Below are 19342 nucleotides of genomic sequence, written 5' to 3'. Positions count from 1 at the left end.
GGCGGTACCCTTGCATTACAAACGCCCATCACCCAAACCTCTGCGGGGAGGCAGCTCTGGTGGGATTTAAACCAGGTTAGCAGCATGACAGGAGGGCCCTTCAGCTGACGAACGAGGCAGAGGAGCCCAAGCAGCCGCCCTTCGAATGCCAGCAGCTGCCAGGAGAGGATGGCACGTCCCAGGCGCTCCTGCCCCGCTGCCAGGGAAGGGGCCGGGCTGGCCGGGCACCTACGTGGGCTCGTGTCATCCTGCTCATCAGAGCCAAAATAAGCTCCTCTATCCCCAGAGGCCCCAGTCCCGATACCAGCCTTGCACCACGCGCAAGCTGCGCCTTGCGATTGCGCATGGTGTGCCATGGGATTGCAAAGCCATCAAGTCGCGTCTTACGCTCAGCAAAAGCTGCTTTTCACCTGTAGAGGGGAGAGATGCTTCTATGGCGAGTGGAAAGAGAGGGCCAAGGGCTGGACGGCCGGACCACCCACCTTTAATGACCTTTAAATTGCAGGAACTGGAAGAGCTGAGTGACTAGCACGGGCGTGAGAGCTTGGACACCCACACACGAGACAGATACACAATTCAGGAGCGACTACCGGAATCGTCCTCCAGGCCAGGATAAATCCGGTGCGCTGCTTCAGCAAGTGACAGGACGGGGAAAAGCAACTATTATGTTGTCAGGAAAAAAACAGCGGCGAGAGCATCTCTGCGATACCCCTGCGGGATTCCCCCGCAGCCTCGACGGGATGGGGCCCTGCACCCCTGCTTCGCAGCCGCCTACTCGGTGCAAAACCAGCGCCGATATTTCGGTGCCGAAGCCGGCAGCCCTCGCCCCCGTCCCACACGCATTGAAGTTACTGGACTCACCATCCAGCCGCAAGAGCCGTGCGTGGCGCTGGGAGGGCAGGGCTGCTCAGATCTCCCCTCACCTCCAGTTTGCCCAGAGATACCCCCCCCCAAACCATCCGAGGGCTCCCCCCAATTGCTGCCACCACCACGAGGATTTAACCCCTGCGGTTTCCCACCGCCCACGAAGGTTTTCGCCATAAACGTGGGGGTGCAAAGACGCGCATCACCGAAGCGAAGCCCAAGGCACCCCAACCTGAACGACAGCCCACCCGTCACCCCGCAGCCCCCCACCCCGATCCTCCGTGGGCGCCCCCGGCCGCAGCGCACCCCGGGGACGAGCAGGGACCCCCGGCCCTGGCAACCCCTCCCCCCCCCGCCCTACCGGGCACGGGCACGCCCGCACCGAGGGTTGTTCCCACGGGTCACGGTCCCGCGGGGACCGGCGAGGGGTACGGCGGGGCCAGGGGTTCCCAAAGGCTCCTGCAGGATCCTCCCGGTCAGGATCCCCCCCCCCCCCCGCAGGGGTCCAGGCGGGCCCGGCTCCCGGAGCACGCCCCCCTCCCCGGCCTCGGGGCCCCGAGCTCCCCCCCTCCCCAAATCCGCCTCCCCGTACCTTTGTGCCCGCCGAAAGCGCCGTACCAGGAGAGCGAGAGCAGGGCGCACAGGCAGCCGAGCAGCAGCGTGAGCGCCGTGCCGCTGCGGAGCCTCATCGCCTCCTCGCCGGCGGGGGCGGCCGCATGTCCCGGGCGCGGCGCGGCGCGGCCTCGGCGGCCCCGGGGGCCCCGGGGAGCGCGGAGCGGTGCGGAGCGGAGCGGAGCGGAGCGGGGCGTACCGCCCGCCCGCCCGCATGCAGCGCCCCGCGCCGGGCCGGGCCGGGCCGGGCCGCGCCGGGCGGGCGGGGCGGGGCGGGGCGGGGCCAAGGGGGCGGGGCCAAGGGGGCGGGGCCAAGGGGCGGGGCGGCAGCGGGCGGGGGGCGCCCCCGTGCGGGGGAGCGAGGGGCCGGCGGCGGCAGCGGGGCGGGGGGGAGTGTGTGTGTGAGAGTGTGTGAGTGTGTGAGAGTGTGAGCGTGTGTGAGAGTCTGTGTGTGTGTGTGTGTGTGAGTGTGTGAGCGTGTGTGAGAGTCTGTGTGTGTGTGTGTGTGAGTGTGTGTGAGAGTGTGAGCGTGTGTGAGAGCCTGTGTGTGTGTGTGAGTGTGTGTGTGTGAGTGTGAGAGTGTGTGTGAGTGAGAGTGTGTGTGAGTGTGAGCGTGTGTGAGTGTGTGAGTCTGTGTGTGTGTGAGTGTGAGCATGCGTGTGTGTCTGCTTGTGAGTGTGTGTCTGTGCATGGGAGTGTGTGTGAGAGTGAGTGTGTGTGTGTAAGTGTGTAAGTGTGTGTGTGTCAGTGTGAGCATGCATGTGTGAGTGTGTGTCAGTGTGAGCGTGTGTGTGTGTGTGCATGGGAGTGTGTGTGAGAGTGTGAGCGTGTGTGTGAGTGTGTGTGTTTGCCTGTGAGAGTGTGTGTTTGAGTGTGTGTGCATGAGAAGGTGTGTTAGAGAGTGTGAGTGTGTGTGAGTGTGAGTGTGAGTGTGTGAGAGTGTGTGTGTGTCTGTGTGTGTGTTCGAGTGTGTGTGCATGAGAAAGTGTGTGTGAGAGAGTATGAGTGTGTGTGTGAGTGTGAACGTGTGTGTGAGCGTGCGTGTGTGTGCCTGTGAGTGTGTGTGTGCATGAGAGTGTGTGCGAGAGTGAGTGTGTGTGTGAGAGTGTGTAAGTGTGTGTGTGTCAGTGTGAGCATGTGTGTTTGTGTGTGTGTGTGAGTGTGAGCGTGAGCGTGTGTGTGAGTGCGTGTGTGTGCCTGTGAGTGTGTGTGTGTGCATGGGAGTGTTTGTGAGAGAGTGTGAGAGTGTGTGTGTGAGTGTGAGCATGTGTGCGAGTGTGTGAGAGTGTGTGTGCATGAGAAAGTGTGTGAGAGAGTGTGTGTGTGAGTGTGAGCATGCGTGTGTGTGTGAGTGTGAGCGTGCATGTGTGTGTGCCTGTGAGTGTGTGTGTGTGTGAGAGTGTGTGTGAGAGTGGGTGTGTGTGTGAGAGTGTGTAAGTGTGTGTCGGTGTGAGCATTTGTGTGTGAGTGTGTGTGTGAGTGTGAGCGTGTGTGTGAGTGCGTGCGTGTGCCTGTGAGTGTGTGTGTGCATGGGAGTGTGTGTGGGAGAGTGTGAGAGTGTGTGTGTGAGTGTGAGCGTGTGTGTGAGTGTGTGAGAGTGTGTGTGCCTGTGAGTGTGTGTGTTCGAGTGTGTGTGCATGAGAAAGTGTGTGTGAGAGAGTGTGTGTGTGAGTCTGCGCGTGTGTGTGAGTCTGAGCGAGTGTGTGCCTGTGAATGTGTGTGTATGAGAGACTGTGTGCGTGAGAGAGTGTGTGTGAGTGTGAGTATGAGTGTGTGTGAGCATGTGAGTGTGTGGGAGAGTGTGTGTGACTGTGTGTGTCCACGTGTGACTGTGTGTGTCTAAGAGTGAGTGTGAGAGTCTGTGTCCACACACGTGCACATTCATGGATTACGTATATAAATACACACACCTATACACTTGGCTTATTCCTATAGATGTATATACATGCATACTTGTGCACACGCATATGTCCGTACAAAGGTACATATATATCTATGGGTGCCTCCGTGGGCCTATGCACGTGTGTGTGTGTGTGCGTGCATGCCTGTCTCCGTATGTCCGTGTGTGTGCGTGCGCACACGTGTACACGCCTGCGTCCATATGACTGGGTGGGCGGGTCCATATGTCTCTGCGTGTGCGTGCGCCTGCGTCCATATGTCTGTGTGTGTGTGTGTGCGCGCGCACCCGGGTCCGTATGTCCGTGTGGGCGTGTGCGCGCGCGCCTGTGGGTGTGCACGGGGGAGCGCGCGTCTCTGTGCACGGGGTGTGCACGTGGACCTCCGCGCGGGGCAGCCCCCTCGGCCGTGCGGTGCAGGTTCGTTTCCGCAGGAGCGTTTCATCTCGGTTAAGGGAACGGCCTCTGATGTTTATGGAGGGAAAATCGACGCCGGACGAATATCGCACACGGAAGCTGCCGCCCGGGAGGACGCCGTCACTCTTCCAAAGGACCCGGCCTTCAGGGGTTACGGCCTCAAGCTGCTTGCCCAGGCGAAGGACAGAAGGAATCAGATTTAAAAATTATTTTGCTTGGATTTTCTTCTGTTAGTGGGTCCGGCTTTGTTGCACTGCAGACCGGGAGGAGCTGTACAGCGAGGTCGGGTTTGAAATGCTGAGATTACACACGTGCCTCTATCACCCGAACTTGCTTCTGCGGTTGCTCGCGAGGTCAAACGGGAGGCGGCAGCTCGTGTGCCCCGTACGTGGGTACATAATTCCGCCGGCGAAAGTTGTCATCTTCCATTCCCCAGAGCTCTTTTAGTGAGTGAGTATTTCTCAGACGTGTAAATATTGTAGGACTGGCTTCCAGCGATCAGTCTGTTGCTCGAAATGTTTGGATCAATTAGAGAGTAACGTAAAGCGAAGCGCACGCCCGTGCCAGAGGCAGGAGCGGCGATGCAGGCGCTGGGCGATGCTCGGCCGCAGCCTCGGAGCCGGCCGGGCTCCGCGGGCACGTCTCCTCCGGGCAGCACTCCAACCGACGTGGGAATCGTTCCAAAATGGGGAAATCTGGCAAACGGTTCCTCAGGGCTTCGTTCCGTTTCCTTCTGGAAAGGCGAAGGGTGGCGGGACGGGTGCAGGGGCCGCCTCGAGGTGCTCTGGGCGACAACGTGTGCCTCGTCGAAAGCCGTACGTGCGTACGAGGAAAAGCGCGGATTGCCCGTTTCTGCAGGAGATGGTCTTGCCTACCTGCGTCCTTAGACTCTTCTCTAGTTTACAAAATAAACCACATTTTTCAAATCTTGAAATGGCCTCTCCCGGTGACGAGAAGATCCGGGATGGAAATCGGCAGAGGGAGCCCTTTGGACGGCTCGGAAAGTTTCTGCCTTCGCTGCCAGAAGCCAGCGAGAGGCTGCGGGGCCCCAGCGCAGACCGTTGCTCGCAGCAGGCATGTCCCTCAGCAGGGAAATGTGCTGAACATCACTCTTGGGAGTATTAAAAAAAAAAAATAATAAGGAGGCCAGATCCATGCTTCCTCACCTGAATTTTGCAAGGCATTGCCCAAGTGACCGTCACCTGCAGAACATGAGCCAGCAGCGGGTCCCGTCTCTCAGAGCAGTTGAGCCCTTGAGCGCTCGATCGGCTCCGCAGAGAGCGGCCAAGTCCCCAGGCTCGGACCCCCAACCCAGCACACCCACCCGTAACTCGCTCCTCGGCTGCAGATAAAGCCTCAACCACACCAGCAATAGCATTTTCACCATTAGAGCAAAGAAAACAAGCCCCAGAAGCTCTGTGCCACCTAGCCTTCTTGCTTTCTCGCTTTAAACCTACGTGTTAAACCCAGGAGCCAGCAGAGGATTCACAGGAATTAATGGCAAAAACCCTCCAGAGGTGGCAGACAAGTAAAAGCTGCTTGTGGGAAAGGCGTGTGAAATCCTACTGCCATTAAAGAGTTGAGAGAAATAACATGACACGTTTTAGTGCATTAGATGATGGCTGTTTATTTTCAGATGTGCAAAATGCTCCTACCGCTCAGGATATGTGGTGTGTCTGGAGCAGAAGAGAACAGAATAACATTAATAATTTCTCCAGGACAATTAATTAGACTCTTTCTCAAGGATAAAGCTTAATCTGATTTTTGCTGTTATACTTTGTCTTCATAAAAGTCTGAAGAAATGAATGAGTTTATACCACCCTCGCATCACAAAAACCTTGGGCTCTCTTGGAAAAAAAAATGAGGGACTGAGCGAAATTGCCAGCACTTAGGATTTTTATATCAGAACTGCAAAGTTCCCTTTTATTCTTAAAGTCCCTCCCTCTAACCCGGTTTTGGCTTTTATTCTGTTTTTAACAAGCAAGTTTTGAGCCTTGGTCCCTTTGCAGAGCAAAGTTTAAAATATGAACTGCAGAGACTCAAAACCCCAGCAGCAAATAAACAGAGTGAAGATGGTTTTTTGAGGTGATCTCATGATCTTTGAACAGTTGATGTTGGCAATACTGAGCACGCTGCAGAAATGAGGACCTTCCACGGAAAGCGCTCCAATAGCAATCCACAGGTCCTGAGGCCATTACAAATATTAGAAAGAGAAAACATTTATTAGGTCTAGATATAAAATGTAATCCAGATTTATAGCTGATTTTATCAAGCTCTCTAAAGAGCTTGGCTCTGGACTTTGGCCCATCTGTGAGCAGGTCAGGCTCGGTCCTTCCCGGGCTGCTTTAAGCAAAGAACACTTGCTGTTTTTCTCATAAACCAAAGTAACTTCATTTTCTATGTGTTTTATAGGTCGCTGTGTTCAAACATCATCAGGACTTGTTTCACTGCAGTGCAACTATTTCCAAATTCTCCTTAGCCATGAGAGATGAGTATCACAACAGGGTGCTTACCTTCAATGTGTTGACATGATGCTTTAATTCAGGGCAAAAGCTACAAGTCAGGTTCTCAAAGCAACACTCACCCCAAGCAATTCGTGTAGGTTGCAAAAAGTTCTTTTTCACCTTTGGGAACACAAAATCCTTACGTATTCGCACGACACCCATAGCGTGCTTGTACTTCGTGCCTGCTCTCCACCCGTTTTTCCCTATCTGCTCCTCCGTCTCAATGAAAAAACTGTCCCAGAGTTTTTTGCCCTTAAAAGTTTCACATCACATCTATAAGCAATGGTGCTGAGCCTGTGTAAACACCCGACGTGGCAGAGCTAACCTTCAGGAAAGCTCAACCTCAGAAATGAGACAGCAAAAATAACACAAACCCACTCGGCTTTCCCTTCTGCCTGTGCTGTTGAGGAAGGAGGGTTTCTGCTTCGGAGGCGGTGAACAGTGTTTTCACTGGGCTGGAGGAGGAGGGAAACCATCACGGGACCAGGCTGAGTCACCAGCATCTGACCCGATGCATCCGGAGGATCCTGCACCTCTCCAGAAACCTCTGGAAGGACCGTGTGGCACCGTGGCGGGGTGTTGACCACAGCACCCGGTCCAGCCCGATGAGCGCCCGCCCGCTGCGGCTCCGCGCCGTCCCTCCGTCACCGTGCTAGAGCCGGGGGGTGCTTCCCAAACCTGCCCCTCCTCACCGGGAGTGCCAGGGCAGTGATGGGGCCCTCAGGCTGGGGCGATGGTTTGGGGAAGAATTCCCTCTGGAAAATCATCATCAGCCTCTGCTGTGGTTTGCAAGCAAGGAAAAGACTGGACACTGTCATCCCCCCCCCCCCTCATCCTGCCAGGACTTTACTGCAAACATGAAAAGTTTGGACATAAGGAGTGTTTCTAGTGATTGTGCCCCCAGAGCAAGAATCTCACCAAATATTTTTAAACACTTCCCAGCAGAATGTGGGTGTAGAGAGAAAGCAGAGCACTGCTGGGATGCTAATTGCTCCTTTTTGAGCCTTTCCTCTGTAACTTTGAAATTTTAGACTCAAACAGCTTTTTTTTTTCCCATCCCCTTTGCTGCTCCTTTGCTACATCCATCCGTGAAGCTGGTTGCTCATCAGCTAGGGCTGACAAACCACTTTTTGGGCAGGGGTTGCTGTGATGCTATGGGATTCCTAAAGAACCATAAGAAAACATCCACGCAGCCGGTGCTTCATGCCAAGAATGCCAAAACCCGGGGGAAACAGAGGGAGAAACATCTCAAGTTAATATATGTGGGAATACAGCACAGCTTCTGACATGGCCTCTCCAGGGGGCTGAGAAACTGCCAGGAGGCCCGTCCCAGGGCTGGGGGCAATAGGAAATGCTGGGAGAGCGAGGTCCGAGGTCTGCGCCAGAGAGGGGCTTGCTGGGAGGAAATCCCCGACCTTGAGGAGGAGGAGGAGGAGGAGGAGACGACTCACTGAGTCACCCCTGTCCCGTGGTCGGTGAGCTAAACAACCAGCAGGCTGGTGAAAGTCTTGTTTTCCTTATGTTTTGTAAAAGTGCATGATGTCATGACCAGAAAGCTGAGTGTGACTCAGCACGCCCCACCAGGAGAAGGGAGATTCCCTCTGGCTTTTGGCCCCTTCCATATTTGCCAGCTGGATGAAAGTTCACACAGAGGAAAACTCAGATTTCTGCTTTTAATTTGGGGCATCGCCTGATAATTATAAATGCATCAATTAATCTGGGGACACAACTGGCTTGAAAAGACCTGGCAACTTGAGGACAACCCACTGTGCCTCAAACACCCAGGCAGTGAGGGAGAAGGGAATAAGGAATTGGTCCCATCTGGGTCGGCAGCAACTCAGTGCCTAAGGAATGAATGTTCTGGGGCTGGGTCCCAAAATACAAGTCTCTGGCCCTATAAATGAGACCAAAAGTGGCTGTCAGGGTCCCTCAGAAATAGGACACTGCATGGACATGCTGGAGGTGCTGCTTGGCAAGGCAGATTCAACATTGGCAGAGTGTCCTGTACTGCACGCCTTGCTACCGCTGGTCCCTCTTCTGATTTTATGGAGAAAAAAAATAATCCAATGATGTCAAGTCAGCAACTTTCACCGACGTTTTCAGAAATAAGGATATTCACAGCAAAGAGGCAAAAGGGAAGGTGAGTGCAATACGCCTTTGCTGTGTGCCCAAACCTTTCAATGTCTCGTGCTGTAAAAGCTGGTGAATCATTCCCTGCACAGCATCACTCATGCTTAAACCTGAATCTGCTTATGTTTAAACTTTAACTCATCACTTCATGGTGGAATATTTGCCGTGTCATACCTGGAAATCGCAATTCCTAGAAAACTTCTAAAGTTAAAAAGGGCGATCCTTTCCACCGTAAATACTATTTTCTAGAAAAGTGTCGCAATTTCAAAATTGCCACACATATGCCAAAAATGGATCTATACGGAAGGCCAAGTGTTTTAACATACGTACTTTAGGTTCAGAAATAAACTACCTCCCCAACGTGGAAATTAAAACTTACCCTTCTCTTGATTGCAGAAGATGATAAATCATGACACCGTTTCTCCTAAGTTTTTATTATCTTAAACCAAGAAATACGTCACTAAGAATCAGAGTGGTCAGGCCCTTGGGTGAGAGGGAATTAACACCAACGAGGAACCTAATAATCATTGATCCATCTTTATTTAATCACACTTGGACGGCGCAGACGGCGTGTTCTGCCAGCTGGACTCTCCTGTGGCCAGATTAAGCGGCCTGTCAACTGTATCTGATCTGCAAAAAAATACTGCTGCCAACCAACTTGGAAAGCCCCCAGACCATCCTCCTTAATGTCAGTTGTGTTTATACCAGGATCTTTATTTTTAGCCCCCTCTTCCGAAACACCGGGTTCAGGGAAGAGCATTAGCTGAAGAGTTATTTATTCCCGCCACGCTGAGCATCCAAACCCCTCCGACGGGAGCGGGGCAGGCGCACGGCTCCCCACCTCCGTCACCCGGCCGGGTTGGCCCCGCTCGCCCCGATGCAGAAGATGGAGGCGACGGGCAGGAGCGGGATGGCCGAGTGCCACGTTAGCATGTGCTCTGGCTAATGCTGGTGCCTGCTGCCAGGCAGCGATGGGGACCAGTTCATCCGGGGGCTGTCCCGGGGTGCGCAGCACACCCCCGGTCGTTCTTTCCCCAACCGGTGGGTCCCGGAGGCCACGCGGCCATCCAGAAGGTACCGACGCCGCACTCGCTCGCCGCTGACCAAGCACCGGTGATGCTTTTGTGATCAGCACGGCCCTGACCCCCCCAAACCGCCCCGCTCCCCATCACTGCCCCCACCACCGTTTGGGGATGCAAGCCCGGGAAATGGAGAAAACAGAAACCAGCAGGGCAGGGAGCCGAACAGCGGGCATTTGCAAGTATTCACAGATTTTTTATTTTTTTTTTTTCCGGCTGTAGGCGCCATAGCGATGAGCACGCCCCGGAGAAAACGAAAGCCGTAACGGGCGATGGGAACGGACGGGACCCCGGCCCGCAGCCGGGACCCCCGGGGAGCTGGAACGGGGGGGCGGAGCCTGGCTCGCAGGAGGCGGAGCCTAGAAGCCGGGGGCGGAGCCTAGGGCCCGGGGGCGGAGCCTAGAGGCCGGGGGGCGGAGCCAGGAACGGGGAGACCCGCGCTTCGGCGCGGGGCTCGGGGGCGGTGCCTGTGTCTCGGGGGCGGGGCGAACGCGTTGCCGGCCCCTCCCCCGCGGCGCTATAAGGCGGCGGCGCAGAGCGCGACTCCCGCCCCGCCGCGCAGCCCGCCGCCGTCCCGCCCGGCTCCCCGACGGCAATTCCTGCTGCGCCACAGCCATGGCGGCGCTGACGGTGAAAGCCTACCTGCTGGGCAAGGAGGAGGCGGCCCGCGAGATCCGCCGCTTCTCCCTCCCGCCGCCCGCCCGCTACCAAGCCATCCACGACCGCGTCGCCGAGCTCTTCCAGGGGCTGCTGCGGGCCGGGCCGCCGCCCGCCTTCCGCATGCACTACAAGGGTGAGCGGGGGGGGGGCTGGGGGGGAACGTCCGCGGAGCCGGGTCGTCCCCCGCTCCGGTGGAGGGTCGGGCCCCGACACCGGTGCCCCGGGGGGTGGGAAGGCCGCAGGGGAGGGGGCTGCCCCCCCCCCCCCCCCCCGGCTCCCCGCCGTGACACCTGAGCGGGCACCTAATCCTGCGCTTCACCCTCCCTAGATGAAGACGGGGACCTGATTGCTTTTTCCACCGACGAGGAGCTGGAGATGGCGATGCCATATGTGCAGGATGGCGTCTTTCGTGTTTACGTCAAAGGTAACGCCGCACGGGCTGTGTGCTGGCTTGGCAGGCCTCCGAAAACGGGAGAAGCAAACCCTGGCCCTTCGCCTTGTGTTCAGGGGCCTGGCGTAACCTGCAGCCGTCAGGGCGTGGGGGGAGGTTAAATAAAGGGCAGGGTGATATGCCAGAATATGAATCCTCCCTGCTGAGGTAGGTAAACACATCACAAGTTTCCTTGTAGCCCTGGCATCTCAGCTGGCCCAATGCGAACGACTGTTGTCATGCTGGCTCCCTGGCAATGCTAGCCTGGCACTGGTATCTTTAATATTCACAACAGTACGTTAAGAAGTCTTAATTCCAGCAATTCCAGCTTATTCAGTGCATAGTTGCTCCCTAGTCCCTTCTGTTTGGGTGGGTACCTGCAGAGCTTTATCTGCAGTCCATCTATTGAGTCACAGGAGCCAGCGGCTGTTGTCCCTGTTCTCATCTGTTATGCCTCCTGGCATTTCTTCATAACTCCCTCTCCAGAAACATTTTGTTCTTGCAGTGCTTAGGAAGGTAGGATGAGAAGCCAAATGGGATAGTGCAGTACTAATCTAAAATAAACACGCCAAGAGACTGTTAAGGCATGCTCAGTTTGAGGAGCAGGTATCTTTGCAAAACCCCTTCGTACTCGGTTTAAGTTCTCTTACATGCCCCCGGCTTGTGTTTGGCAGCCAGTGTAAAAATAAACTCATCTAGTAAGTCAATACTGCTCTGACAAGGGCTGTTTGTGCTTCCTTCTCCTCTGCCTCATTTCCAGCCTTTAAATAGTAACCTCGTTCTTGATGGAGAGTTTCCTTTCCTTAATAGAGAAGAAGGAGTGCAAGCGGGAACATCGCTCGCAATGCAGCCAGGAGCCTCCCCGTGACATGGTGCACCCCAATGTGATCTGTGATGGCTGTGAAGGACCGGTGGTGGGTGCCAGGTTCAAGTGCACTGTCTGTCCAGACTATGACCTGTGCAGCACCTGTGAGGGTAAAGGCATCCACAAGGAGCACAACATGGTGATGTTTCAAAGTCCACTGCTCAATCCATTTGAGGTGAGCAAAATTTATGGAGGGGAACTAATGAATGGGATATTTCTCAAATTTAAGTCATAAGTTTCAGTTACTCGGAATCTGGCTGTGTGAACAGTCACATGATGAACGTTGCCCTTTACAGTGGCTGCCTCGAGGACGCTGGCTCCGTAAAATGCGGCATGGTGTTCCGCCATTCCCATGGATGCACTGCTGGGGATATCCTGGCCCTGCAGCTCCATGCCAAAACTCTGAACAAGCCCAAGCCAGTGCTGCAGCGTCCAGTCCACCCACTGCAGAAGGTAAGAGGAGATGCCCTGGTAAACAAGGGAGTGGTGGAGCCAGGCTAGCTAAGGTTCTGCACCACAGGGTAGAATCTGGGTGGAAAAATAGACATGGGAACTAATCTAATCTGCTTGAAATAATTAGCACCTTTCAGCACAGAGTGGGATTATTTTAAGGCATGCTTGGGCCCATGCAATCGATGAGGATGCAGAGAGAGTATCTGGAACCAAACCAAGCTGAGCTGTTAGGTTAAGCATGTCACTACTCTACTCCAGATCTGCCTTTCAGCATGGCTAATGAGCCTTAACAATGCTAATGCCACTGATTCTCTGTTCCAGAGGTAGCTCAGAGTTAGGTTTTTGTCTCTATACTGCCTTTGTTGTGTGGTGTATGCAAGTGACAGGAAACAACCACCAAGATCTCATGGGGATACACTCTGTAGGTGCTCTTTCCCTCTGAGCTTCTATATGTGCTAACAGAAATTGTTTTTCTAGAAGCTTCTACTAACAGCCAGCCTCAGGACCCCAATGTCACCTTCTTAAAGAATGTTGGGGAGAGTGTTGCAGCTTTTCTGAGCCCCCTGGGTAAGTGACTTTGTTATCTGAATCCCTGAGACCAGCTTAAAGGTCCTCTTAACAGGAGCAGCATTCAGCTGTTGTGACTGGTACTGGAACTACCTCATGCTACTAAGCCTTGAAGGCTTAATTTACTCCTGGTACTAATAACGCCTAGGCTTAGAACAGCCACTTGGTACCTTCTCAGAGCCCTCTTCTGGGAGGAAATGAGGAAAGATTTCATTAACATGTCACCACTGTAACACTAATTTTAAGTTAGTGGTGACTCAGGATTTTGCTTGGCTTATGTGGACATAGATAACTTCTGCCCTGACCCTCTAAATGTACGGCTTGTCTATCTAGAGGAGGATGACTATTTGGTACTTAACTAATCTTTGTTTAAATGATACTTTGCATTTTAATTCCTGCATGTTAATACGGCAAACTGTAGGATTACAGAAACCTTAAAGCATTTAGACCAGGATTGATCCATGCTCATTTAGGACTGTGCTTTGGAAAAATCTCTGTAAGACTTTCTCCATCTCAAATGCACTTCTAGGTATTGAAGTTGATATTGATGTGGAACATGGAGGACAGAGAAGCAAAGTGACTCCTGCTTCAAACAATCAAGAGAAGAACAATGCCGAGTCAAGCAGCAGTACTCTTAACCAGAATGTTCAGACCAAACCAGACTGGAATAACACAGATTCTGCTACAGAAGTAAATGCTGTTGCAGAGCAGATACAAGACATGGTGATAGATTCTGTGCCCGCACAAATGGAAGATGGCAGCTTCCAGTCCCAGGTACAAGAACTATGACACTAATTTAATAATGCTTGCTGAGGCTTTACTAAAAAGGAAGATAATTTAGCATGCATTGTGGGATTCAATAGCAGATTAAGTGATATACAGCACCTTTGCTCTAGCTTTACAGGCTTACAGCAAAGGTGGTGGGACTTGTGGTGGGTGTAACCCTTCGTTTTAAAGGCACATAGTAGGAGCATGCATCCTACCTGGAAAGCGCTACAGCACCTGGACCTTTTTTCTTCCCATTTCAGGAACACAGCGAGTCCAGCAGTTCATCAGGGGGTGATGAGGACTGGACCCACTTATCTTCCAAAGAAGTGGATCCTTCCACAGGTGAACTGCAGTCTCTGCAAATGCCAGAGACAGAGGGTCCCAACTCCCTGGATATATCTCAGGATCCTCCCCAACCAGGACCTACAGGACTGCGAGAAGCTGCACTCTACCCACATCTCCCACCAGGTATGAGAATGTGTGCAGGTTTCATAGCTGAGAGCAGTTTTCACTCAGGAACTGTCAACTTGCCTGACATAAGCAGATCTGCTTTTAGGGATGGTAGAAACTAAGGTCACATAAATTACAGCTAAACTTGACCATAACTTTGTTAGCGGGTATAGCAGCTCTTGCACCCTGTTAGAGGTGGTTAGGTGGTTCTCCTCTTGAATGTGGGCAGCCAAATCTTAACAAGACTTCTGGCCTTGGACTAATATGCCACTTGAGCAACATGAAAAAAGATGGTATCCTAAATCATGTCCTTGCTATGTACTTTTCAAGGGAGCCTTTCAATGCAGGACACCAGACTAGTACATCCTGTGGCTTTTAGACAGCATTCTTTTGGTGGGGGCCAGTAACAGTATACAAGGCCACTTAACTGAGATCAGCAGCAGAGAGTCCTACAGCAAGGCCAGCTGAGTCTGACTCAGCAGTTTTCTTGGCTGGTTATGTATCTCATCTCAAACATCTGCCTTCCTGGGAGACAAAAGAGAGCATGTCTTCTAGCATCTAATCGGCTATGCTGGATTTACTAGGATTAGTGCTACCTACTGTGTGTTATTGGAGCCTTGGCTGGTTTGCCAATTACATGAAATATTTCAACTTTAAACTATTCTTCTCTTAACAGAAGCAGACCCTCGCCTCATTGAATCTCTGTCCCAGATGCTCTCTATGGGCTTCTCTGATGAGGGTGGATGGCTCACTCGACTCCTGCAGACAAAGAACTGCGACATTGGGGCAGCACTAGATGCCATCCAGTATTCCAAGCAGCCACCTCACTTGTAGTAGTCTGTGTAACAGAAAGCACTTTCCTTCTAACTCAAAGCAGACAATGCAGTACAACTCACTCAGTGGTTCATCTTTCTTCCTGCTAAGGGTTTCTGTCTTGTGTTCCTAAGTGCTTGTAGAATGGAGGAAAAATAAATACTACTTCCTGTGATGAGTGTCTGAGTTTTAAGTAAGTATCACAGCTGTACTATTGTTTACTGTAACTTAGTTAAAAGAGCAGAGGGACTAGGCTAAGAGCATGTGATGTCATCAAGCAGCCCAGGACTGTATGTCTGCCTTTTTTGCACATACCTTGGTGTAGCCTTTAAGGCTATACTTCTGAATAGGACTCAAATGGTTTGCTGGCTCTGAAGCCTGCTCTCCAGCTCTGGAAGAAAGGGTTGCTGTGGGAGATCTAAACAAAGAGTACAGGGGAAAAGAGCTGTAGTTTGTAATGGGGAGTTAATCACAGAATTTAATGGTACTGGCCAGGAATCCTTAGAGCCTGGGAGCTTACCCACCCCCCCACCCCCCCCCAGCTGACCTACTTCCATTCTTGTAGCTGATGAGGTTGCTAGACAACACTGTGTAACCCTAGTACTTGCCCCCTGCAACAGTCTCTTCCACCCTTATTAACCACCCCCCCAACACAGCCATAAAGCAAGTAAACAAACAGCTTTAATTAATAATGCAGTTCTGTAAGGCTTAGAGTAAAGCTACCTTTAGCTCAAAATCTTGCCTCAGTAATCAACATACCAAAGACATTAAAGAGACAAACATGAAAGCAATGCCTGAACTTCTCAGAGATCATCATCAAACTCATCACCTGTGCAGAAGAGGGGTGTACAAGAAACATTGCTAGGCTTTGGCCCAGTGTCACAGTTAACAAAGGTGTTTGCCCTCCTTGTGCTATCCAAACAGTGCCTTCCTGCAGTGGTCTCTGTGGCACCAGATCCCACCCTTATCAATTGGTTTTGAGGTTCTTTGAACAACACCTCCTCCTCAACTGAGCAACTGGTGCTGGGTACCACAGTGCCAGGCAGTTTCAAGGCAAGCTGCTCAGTGCTAGCAACACGCTTTTTAAATTGAAAACCTGTACCTGGAAGTAGAGTTCTTCCAGCCTGTTCTGAGCATCTACTGGCCATACCAGCATCTGCTGCGGCAGTGCTGTGTAGCACCAACCTTCCACTGCCCTCCTGTGGTGACAAGGTGACCCTGGCAGCATTTTTGCTATAGGGGTCAGACCATGAGAGAAATTTTTCCCACTTCGAGGGTTTGATACAAGCAGTTGGGGTTTGTGTATTCTCCTCAGGCACTACAGCCTCACAGTCAGCAGGAACCATACTCTCTCCAGAAACAGCATCTCCATCATCTTGGTCAGGCACTCCTACTAAACATTCCTTGCGCTGTAAGAAGAAAGAGAGCTTGGTTGTAAAGCCAGCACGCGCAGCCAAGCTGCACAGAAGCAAGTAGGCAAAGAAAGAGCAATCAGGTCCTTCAAATGTACCCAAATTCCCACCAGCCCTCTGAGGCAGAGCTGAGGCTGATGCTCTGGGTGGGCCTGTGAACTCTGGGCTGTGAAGACTCAGGCCAACTTCACTGGCACTGCAGGTAATCACAGTAGCCTTAATGATTGCATACTACACAAGTGCCACTGCTCAGTAAGGCAAAGCAGCATAGATTGCAGCTGTGCTGATGGAGGAATCTGGCTCAACCACTCAGCCTACACAAGGTGGCATTGTTTTTGCCTGACTAAAACCTGGCAGAGAGAAACTCCTGACACAATTTTCTTCTCCTCCCCAGTCATTCAAATAGAAGAGCAGAGGAAGACTCATAAAAATTCAAAATTATGATGACACAAAAGAGGTCAGGAGAACACCGTTTTGTTTTACTGGTAGGAAGCATCTTCTACAACTAAAATACCTCAGTGGTTTTAACCTTTTTGGCTTGGTAGGCAAGCTGGAAAACTCCGTTTTCTTCTGCATACTCCTGAACATCACTGGAGAGGAAGTTCTTCTGGTGTTTTCTGGCCAAGAAAACCATCCACAAAGAGGACAGATTAGCTCTACTGTGAAATTTTTTCACAAATCACCATAAATGTTCATAAAATGCATGGTTCTTGCCATAAGATAAGTTCTACCCCCAAATACCAAATCCCTGCTCAGCTCAGGTCATACATTGCAACCTGTACTTTGTTCAGCTATCAGAGATGAGCTACATCCCACACCTCCAAACCAGATGTCACCATTCCCAGGCAGGAATTAAAAAAAAAAAGTTCTTTCTGTACCTTTGTTCTTCCATAGTGTTCTTCCTCTGAGAACAGAACTTTTGCCTTCGTGTACTTGCCGCCTCCTCCCCATCTTGGTGATCTTCACTGTCCTTGTCTAGATATTTACTCCAACGACTGACTTCTGCCCTTCCCTCCTACAACATTGGAGAATTACTGAAAACAGCAAAATACAAGGTTCACATTTTTGGCATTGTTAGGTATGTGCTGAATGCCTCAAATCACAAGCCAGTTTAGGATATGTTCCTGTATTGTGTTCCCAGGTTCAGTATCTCAGTGGAGCAGAGCATTTCTGTATACATCTCATTCTCTCTGTGCTGGAGCCTCTCTGATTATATACACTATTTCAGCTGTCTGAACCCATACAAAGGGATCACTGATTTCACTTTGAATCACCTAGGTCAGTATGGGTTGGTATTTACCTCAGCTTTGTAGGTATCTTACCTGCTGGACCAAACTGTCTTCATGCTGGGCTGCTATAATTTTGCCGTCATTTACAGAGTCTTTTACGCACCTAAAATAGAGGTTTAAACTAGAGTTTCTGGAGCACACTTCTGTCTGATGATTTCTAATTTTCAAATCACCTAGTCATAGCACAAGGGATTGGATAGAAAGCATGCATAGGAACACTCGATAGGAGGCATATCAGAAAAAGAAAAGGATCTATAGAAAAGCAGATGTCAAATGAAGGATTTGCCAGATATATTGCCCAAATACTTCAAAAAATCTAGTTAGAGGCCAGCCCTCCTTTCTATAAAAATAGAGTAGCAAGTTTGATCTAAAGCTGCTAATCATTAAATGATAAATTCTAGTTGATCATAACTAGGGATATAACAGCGTGTCTTTGGGACAACGGCTTAAACCCACTAATTATATCCCAAGCAACCAAGGAAAAAGGGAAGTTATTTCACAATGTTTTGAATTTCACAATGTTTTCAGAACAGAAATAGCAATGTTTTTGATAAAGTGAACAAAGAATGACTTTTCTTCCCAAAGCTTAACCCTGAACCACTGCATATACGCAACTAAGTTATCTAACTAGCTTTGACTGATTTCTGAAAATAACCTTGAGTAGAAAGGAAGCTGGACCAGTTCAAGACCAGTTCAAGATCAGGCGATCTGTAAACAGATTCAGGAATGAAATAAACAGGAAAGTGCTACTCAGATTTTCCAGCCCAGCAGGAATTACACCCAAATGTTTGCACTAAACAAGTCTTTTTATCAATAGCAGCAGTGATTACTCAACAGATCCACAGTGTGAAACCCCTGAATGCCAACAGTTAGGTAGCAACAGCTTAGAGTGGAGAAAGTTTTCTCTCTGAGGATGCACCTCTGCACTGCTTGTCAGTCTGTAAGATGGATAGACATCTCCACAGTCAGCTCATCAAACAGTAAATAAGAAAGACCAATTAAAAAAAAATCAAATGTTATTGCATATATTTTAATGGGTAAAGGCCTGACCAACACACACTATTGATCAACTGAAGTTATCTGAAAAAATTCCTTGTCAAAAGAAACACGCCAGGACACCAAACCCAACAAACAGCCTGTTCCTATGAGATGACGACAAAACTGGCACGTGTCACGGCTTTACAACAGGACAGAAAACCCTCCTGTGAGCTCAGATTAGGTAACAGGCACCCAATGTGTGAAGACATGCATCAGCTGTAGCACATCAAAAGAAACAAGCAGATAAAACGTTAAAGACTCTACCGAGATGTCCAACTAATTGCTTCCTCTGCCTCACCCTGCAGCAGGTTTAATTTCTGGACATGAAGCCTACAGTCCAGGCCAGACCCTTGGCCATAAACCTGCAAAAAAAAATTTAACAAAAACAAGGCTTAGGAAGCAGCCAGAAGAAAACAGCACAAAGTGAGGCTCCACCCCAGGTAATGTAGAAGTGCTAACTGAAGTTAGCACGTACGGCTTGCGATGTCTGGGTAGGGCGAGCTGCCACCCTGGGCTCCCCACTGCCACCCTACAGGGCTCTCCGCCATCACGCTGGGCTTCCCATTGCCACCGCACAGGCCTCCCCCCCCGGCCCGGCCCGGCCCCTCACCTTCTGCACCGCCTGCCGCTGGCCGCACACGCTGCAGCTCCACTTGCCGCTCCGCTTGGCCTAGGAGGGGGCAGAGGAGGTCGGTCAGTCACGGCCCGCGGCCCACGGCCCGCTCCCCGGCCCGGCCCGCACCCACCTGCTGCACCTGGAAGAGGCGGCAGGAGCAGCACCGCAGCGCCCAGAACCGCGGCGCCATCCCGCCACCCGCCATCGCCATGGCAACGCGCGCCTTCCGGCCACGTGACACCCCCGCCACAAGCGAGTCTCCCGCTCTGCCCTCGAGTCCGCCGAGCTCCTCCCCACCCGGGGCCGTGCATTGGCTGGGGGGGGCCGTGTGTGTATAACAGAAGTGACCTTCTTCCAGGAGGAAAAACAGGTCCTGTTTGCGCCTGCAGAACCAACAGTCCTGTCTGCACACACCTGAAGCTGCGTTATATGAAAAGTCAATACGCAGACTAATTAAAAAAAAAAAAAAAAAAAGGAAGG

General features: G+C 51.7%; 3 protein-coding genes across 6 annotated transcripts in view; 1 reads left to right on the top strand and 2 right to left on the bottom strand.

Annotated features, from left to right (window-relative positions):
• The window catches only part of MGAT4B (alpha-1,3-mannosyl-glycoprotein 4-beta-N-acetylglucosaminyltransferase B), a 52676-nt gene extending 50954 nt beyond the window's left edge, over positions 1-1722 (bottom strand). Inside the window, exon 1 of the mRNA XM_069772863.1 lies at positions 1457-1722. Coding sequence (XP_069628964.1) covers positions 1457-1553 — 97 coding nt within the window. The 5' untranslated portion in view covers positions 1554-1722. The remainder of the gene's footprint in view (positions 1-1456) is intronic.
• Positions 1723-10040: 8318 nt separating this feature from the next.
• On the top strand, positions 10041-14682 carry SQSTM1 (sequestosome 1). Of its 3 annotated transcripts, none has more exons than XM_069772945.1 (8): positions 10041-10294; positions 10490-10585; positions 11402-11631; positions 11753-11909; positions 12390-12476; positions 13006-13250; positions 13505-13712; positions 14371-14682. In XM_069772945.1, the coding sequence occupies exons 1-8, from the start codon at positions 10117-10119 to the stop codon at positions 14526-14528; spliced, it is 1359 nt and encodes a 452-aa protein (XP_069629046.1). In that variant the 5' UTR covers positions 10041-10116; the 3' UTR covers positions 14529-14682. The 3 variants fall into 3 exon arrangements, with proteins under 3 accessions (XP_069629046.1, XP_069629045.1, XP_069629047.1); XM_069772944.1 differs by having other exon boundaries at positions 12387-12476; XM_069772946.1 differs by lacking the exon at positions 12390-12476.
• A 488-nt stretch (positions 14683-15170) lies between these two features.
• Positions 15171-19294, bottom strand: MRNIP (MRN complex interacting protein). 2 transcript variants are annotated; one of them, XM_069772948.1, is made up of 7 exons: positions 18993-19294; positions 18857-18916; positions 18511-18608; positions 17242-17311; positions 16798-16934; positions 16449-16536; positions 15171-15916 (listed from the first exon to the last, which is right to left on the bottom strand). In XM_069772948.1, exons 1-7 carry the CDS (start codon positions 19071-19073, stop codon positions 15311-15313), a joined length of 1140 nt encoding a protein of 379 aa, XP_069629049.1. In that variant the 5' UTR covers positions 19074-19294; the 3' UTR covers positions 15171-15310. The 2 variants fall into 2 exon arrangements, with proteins under 2 accessions (XP_069629049.1, XP_069629048.1); XM_069772947.1 differs by having other exon boundaries at positions 16434-16536; positions 18993-19291.
• Between the last annotated feature and the right edge of the window lie 48 nt (positions 19295-19342).

The sequence above is a fragment of the Haliaeetus albicilla genome, chromosome 27, assembly GCF_947461875.1.
Source record: "Haliaeetus albicilla chromosome 27, bHalAlb1.1, whole genome shotgun sequence".
In the NCBI taxonomy this organism is placed as follows: Eukaryota; Metazoa; Chordata; class Aves; order Accipitriformes; family Accipitridae; genus Haliaeetus; species Haliaeetus albicilla.
This window is presented reverse-complemented; position numbering and strand designations above follow the sequence as displayed.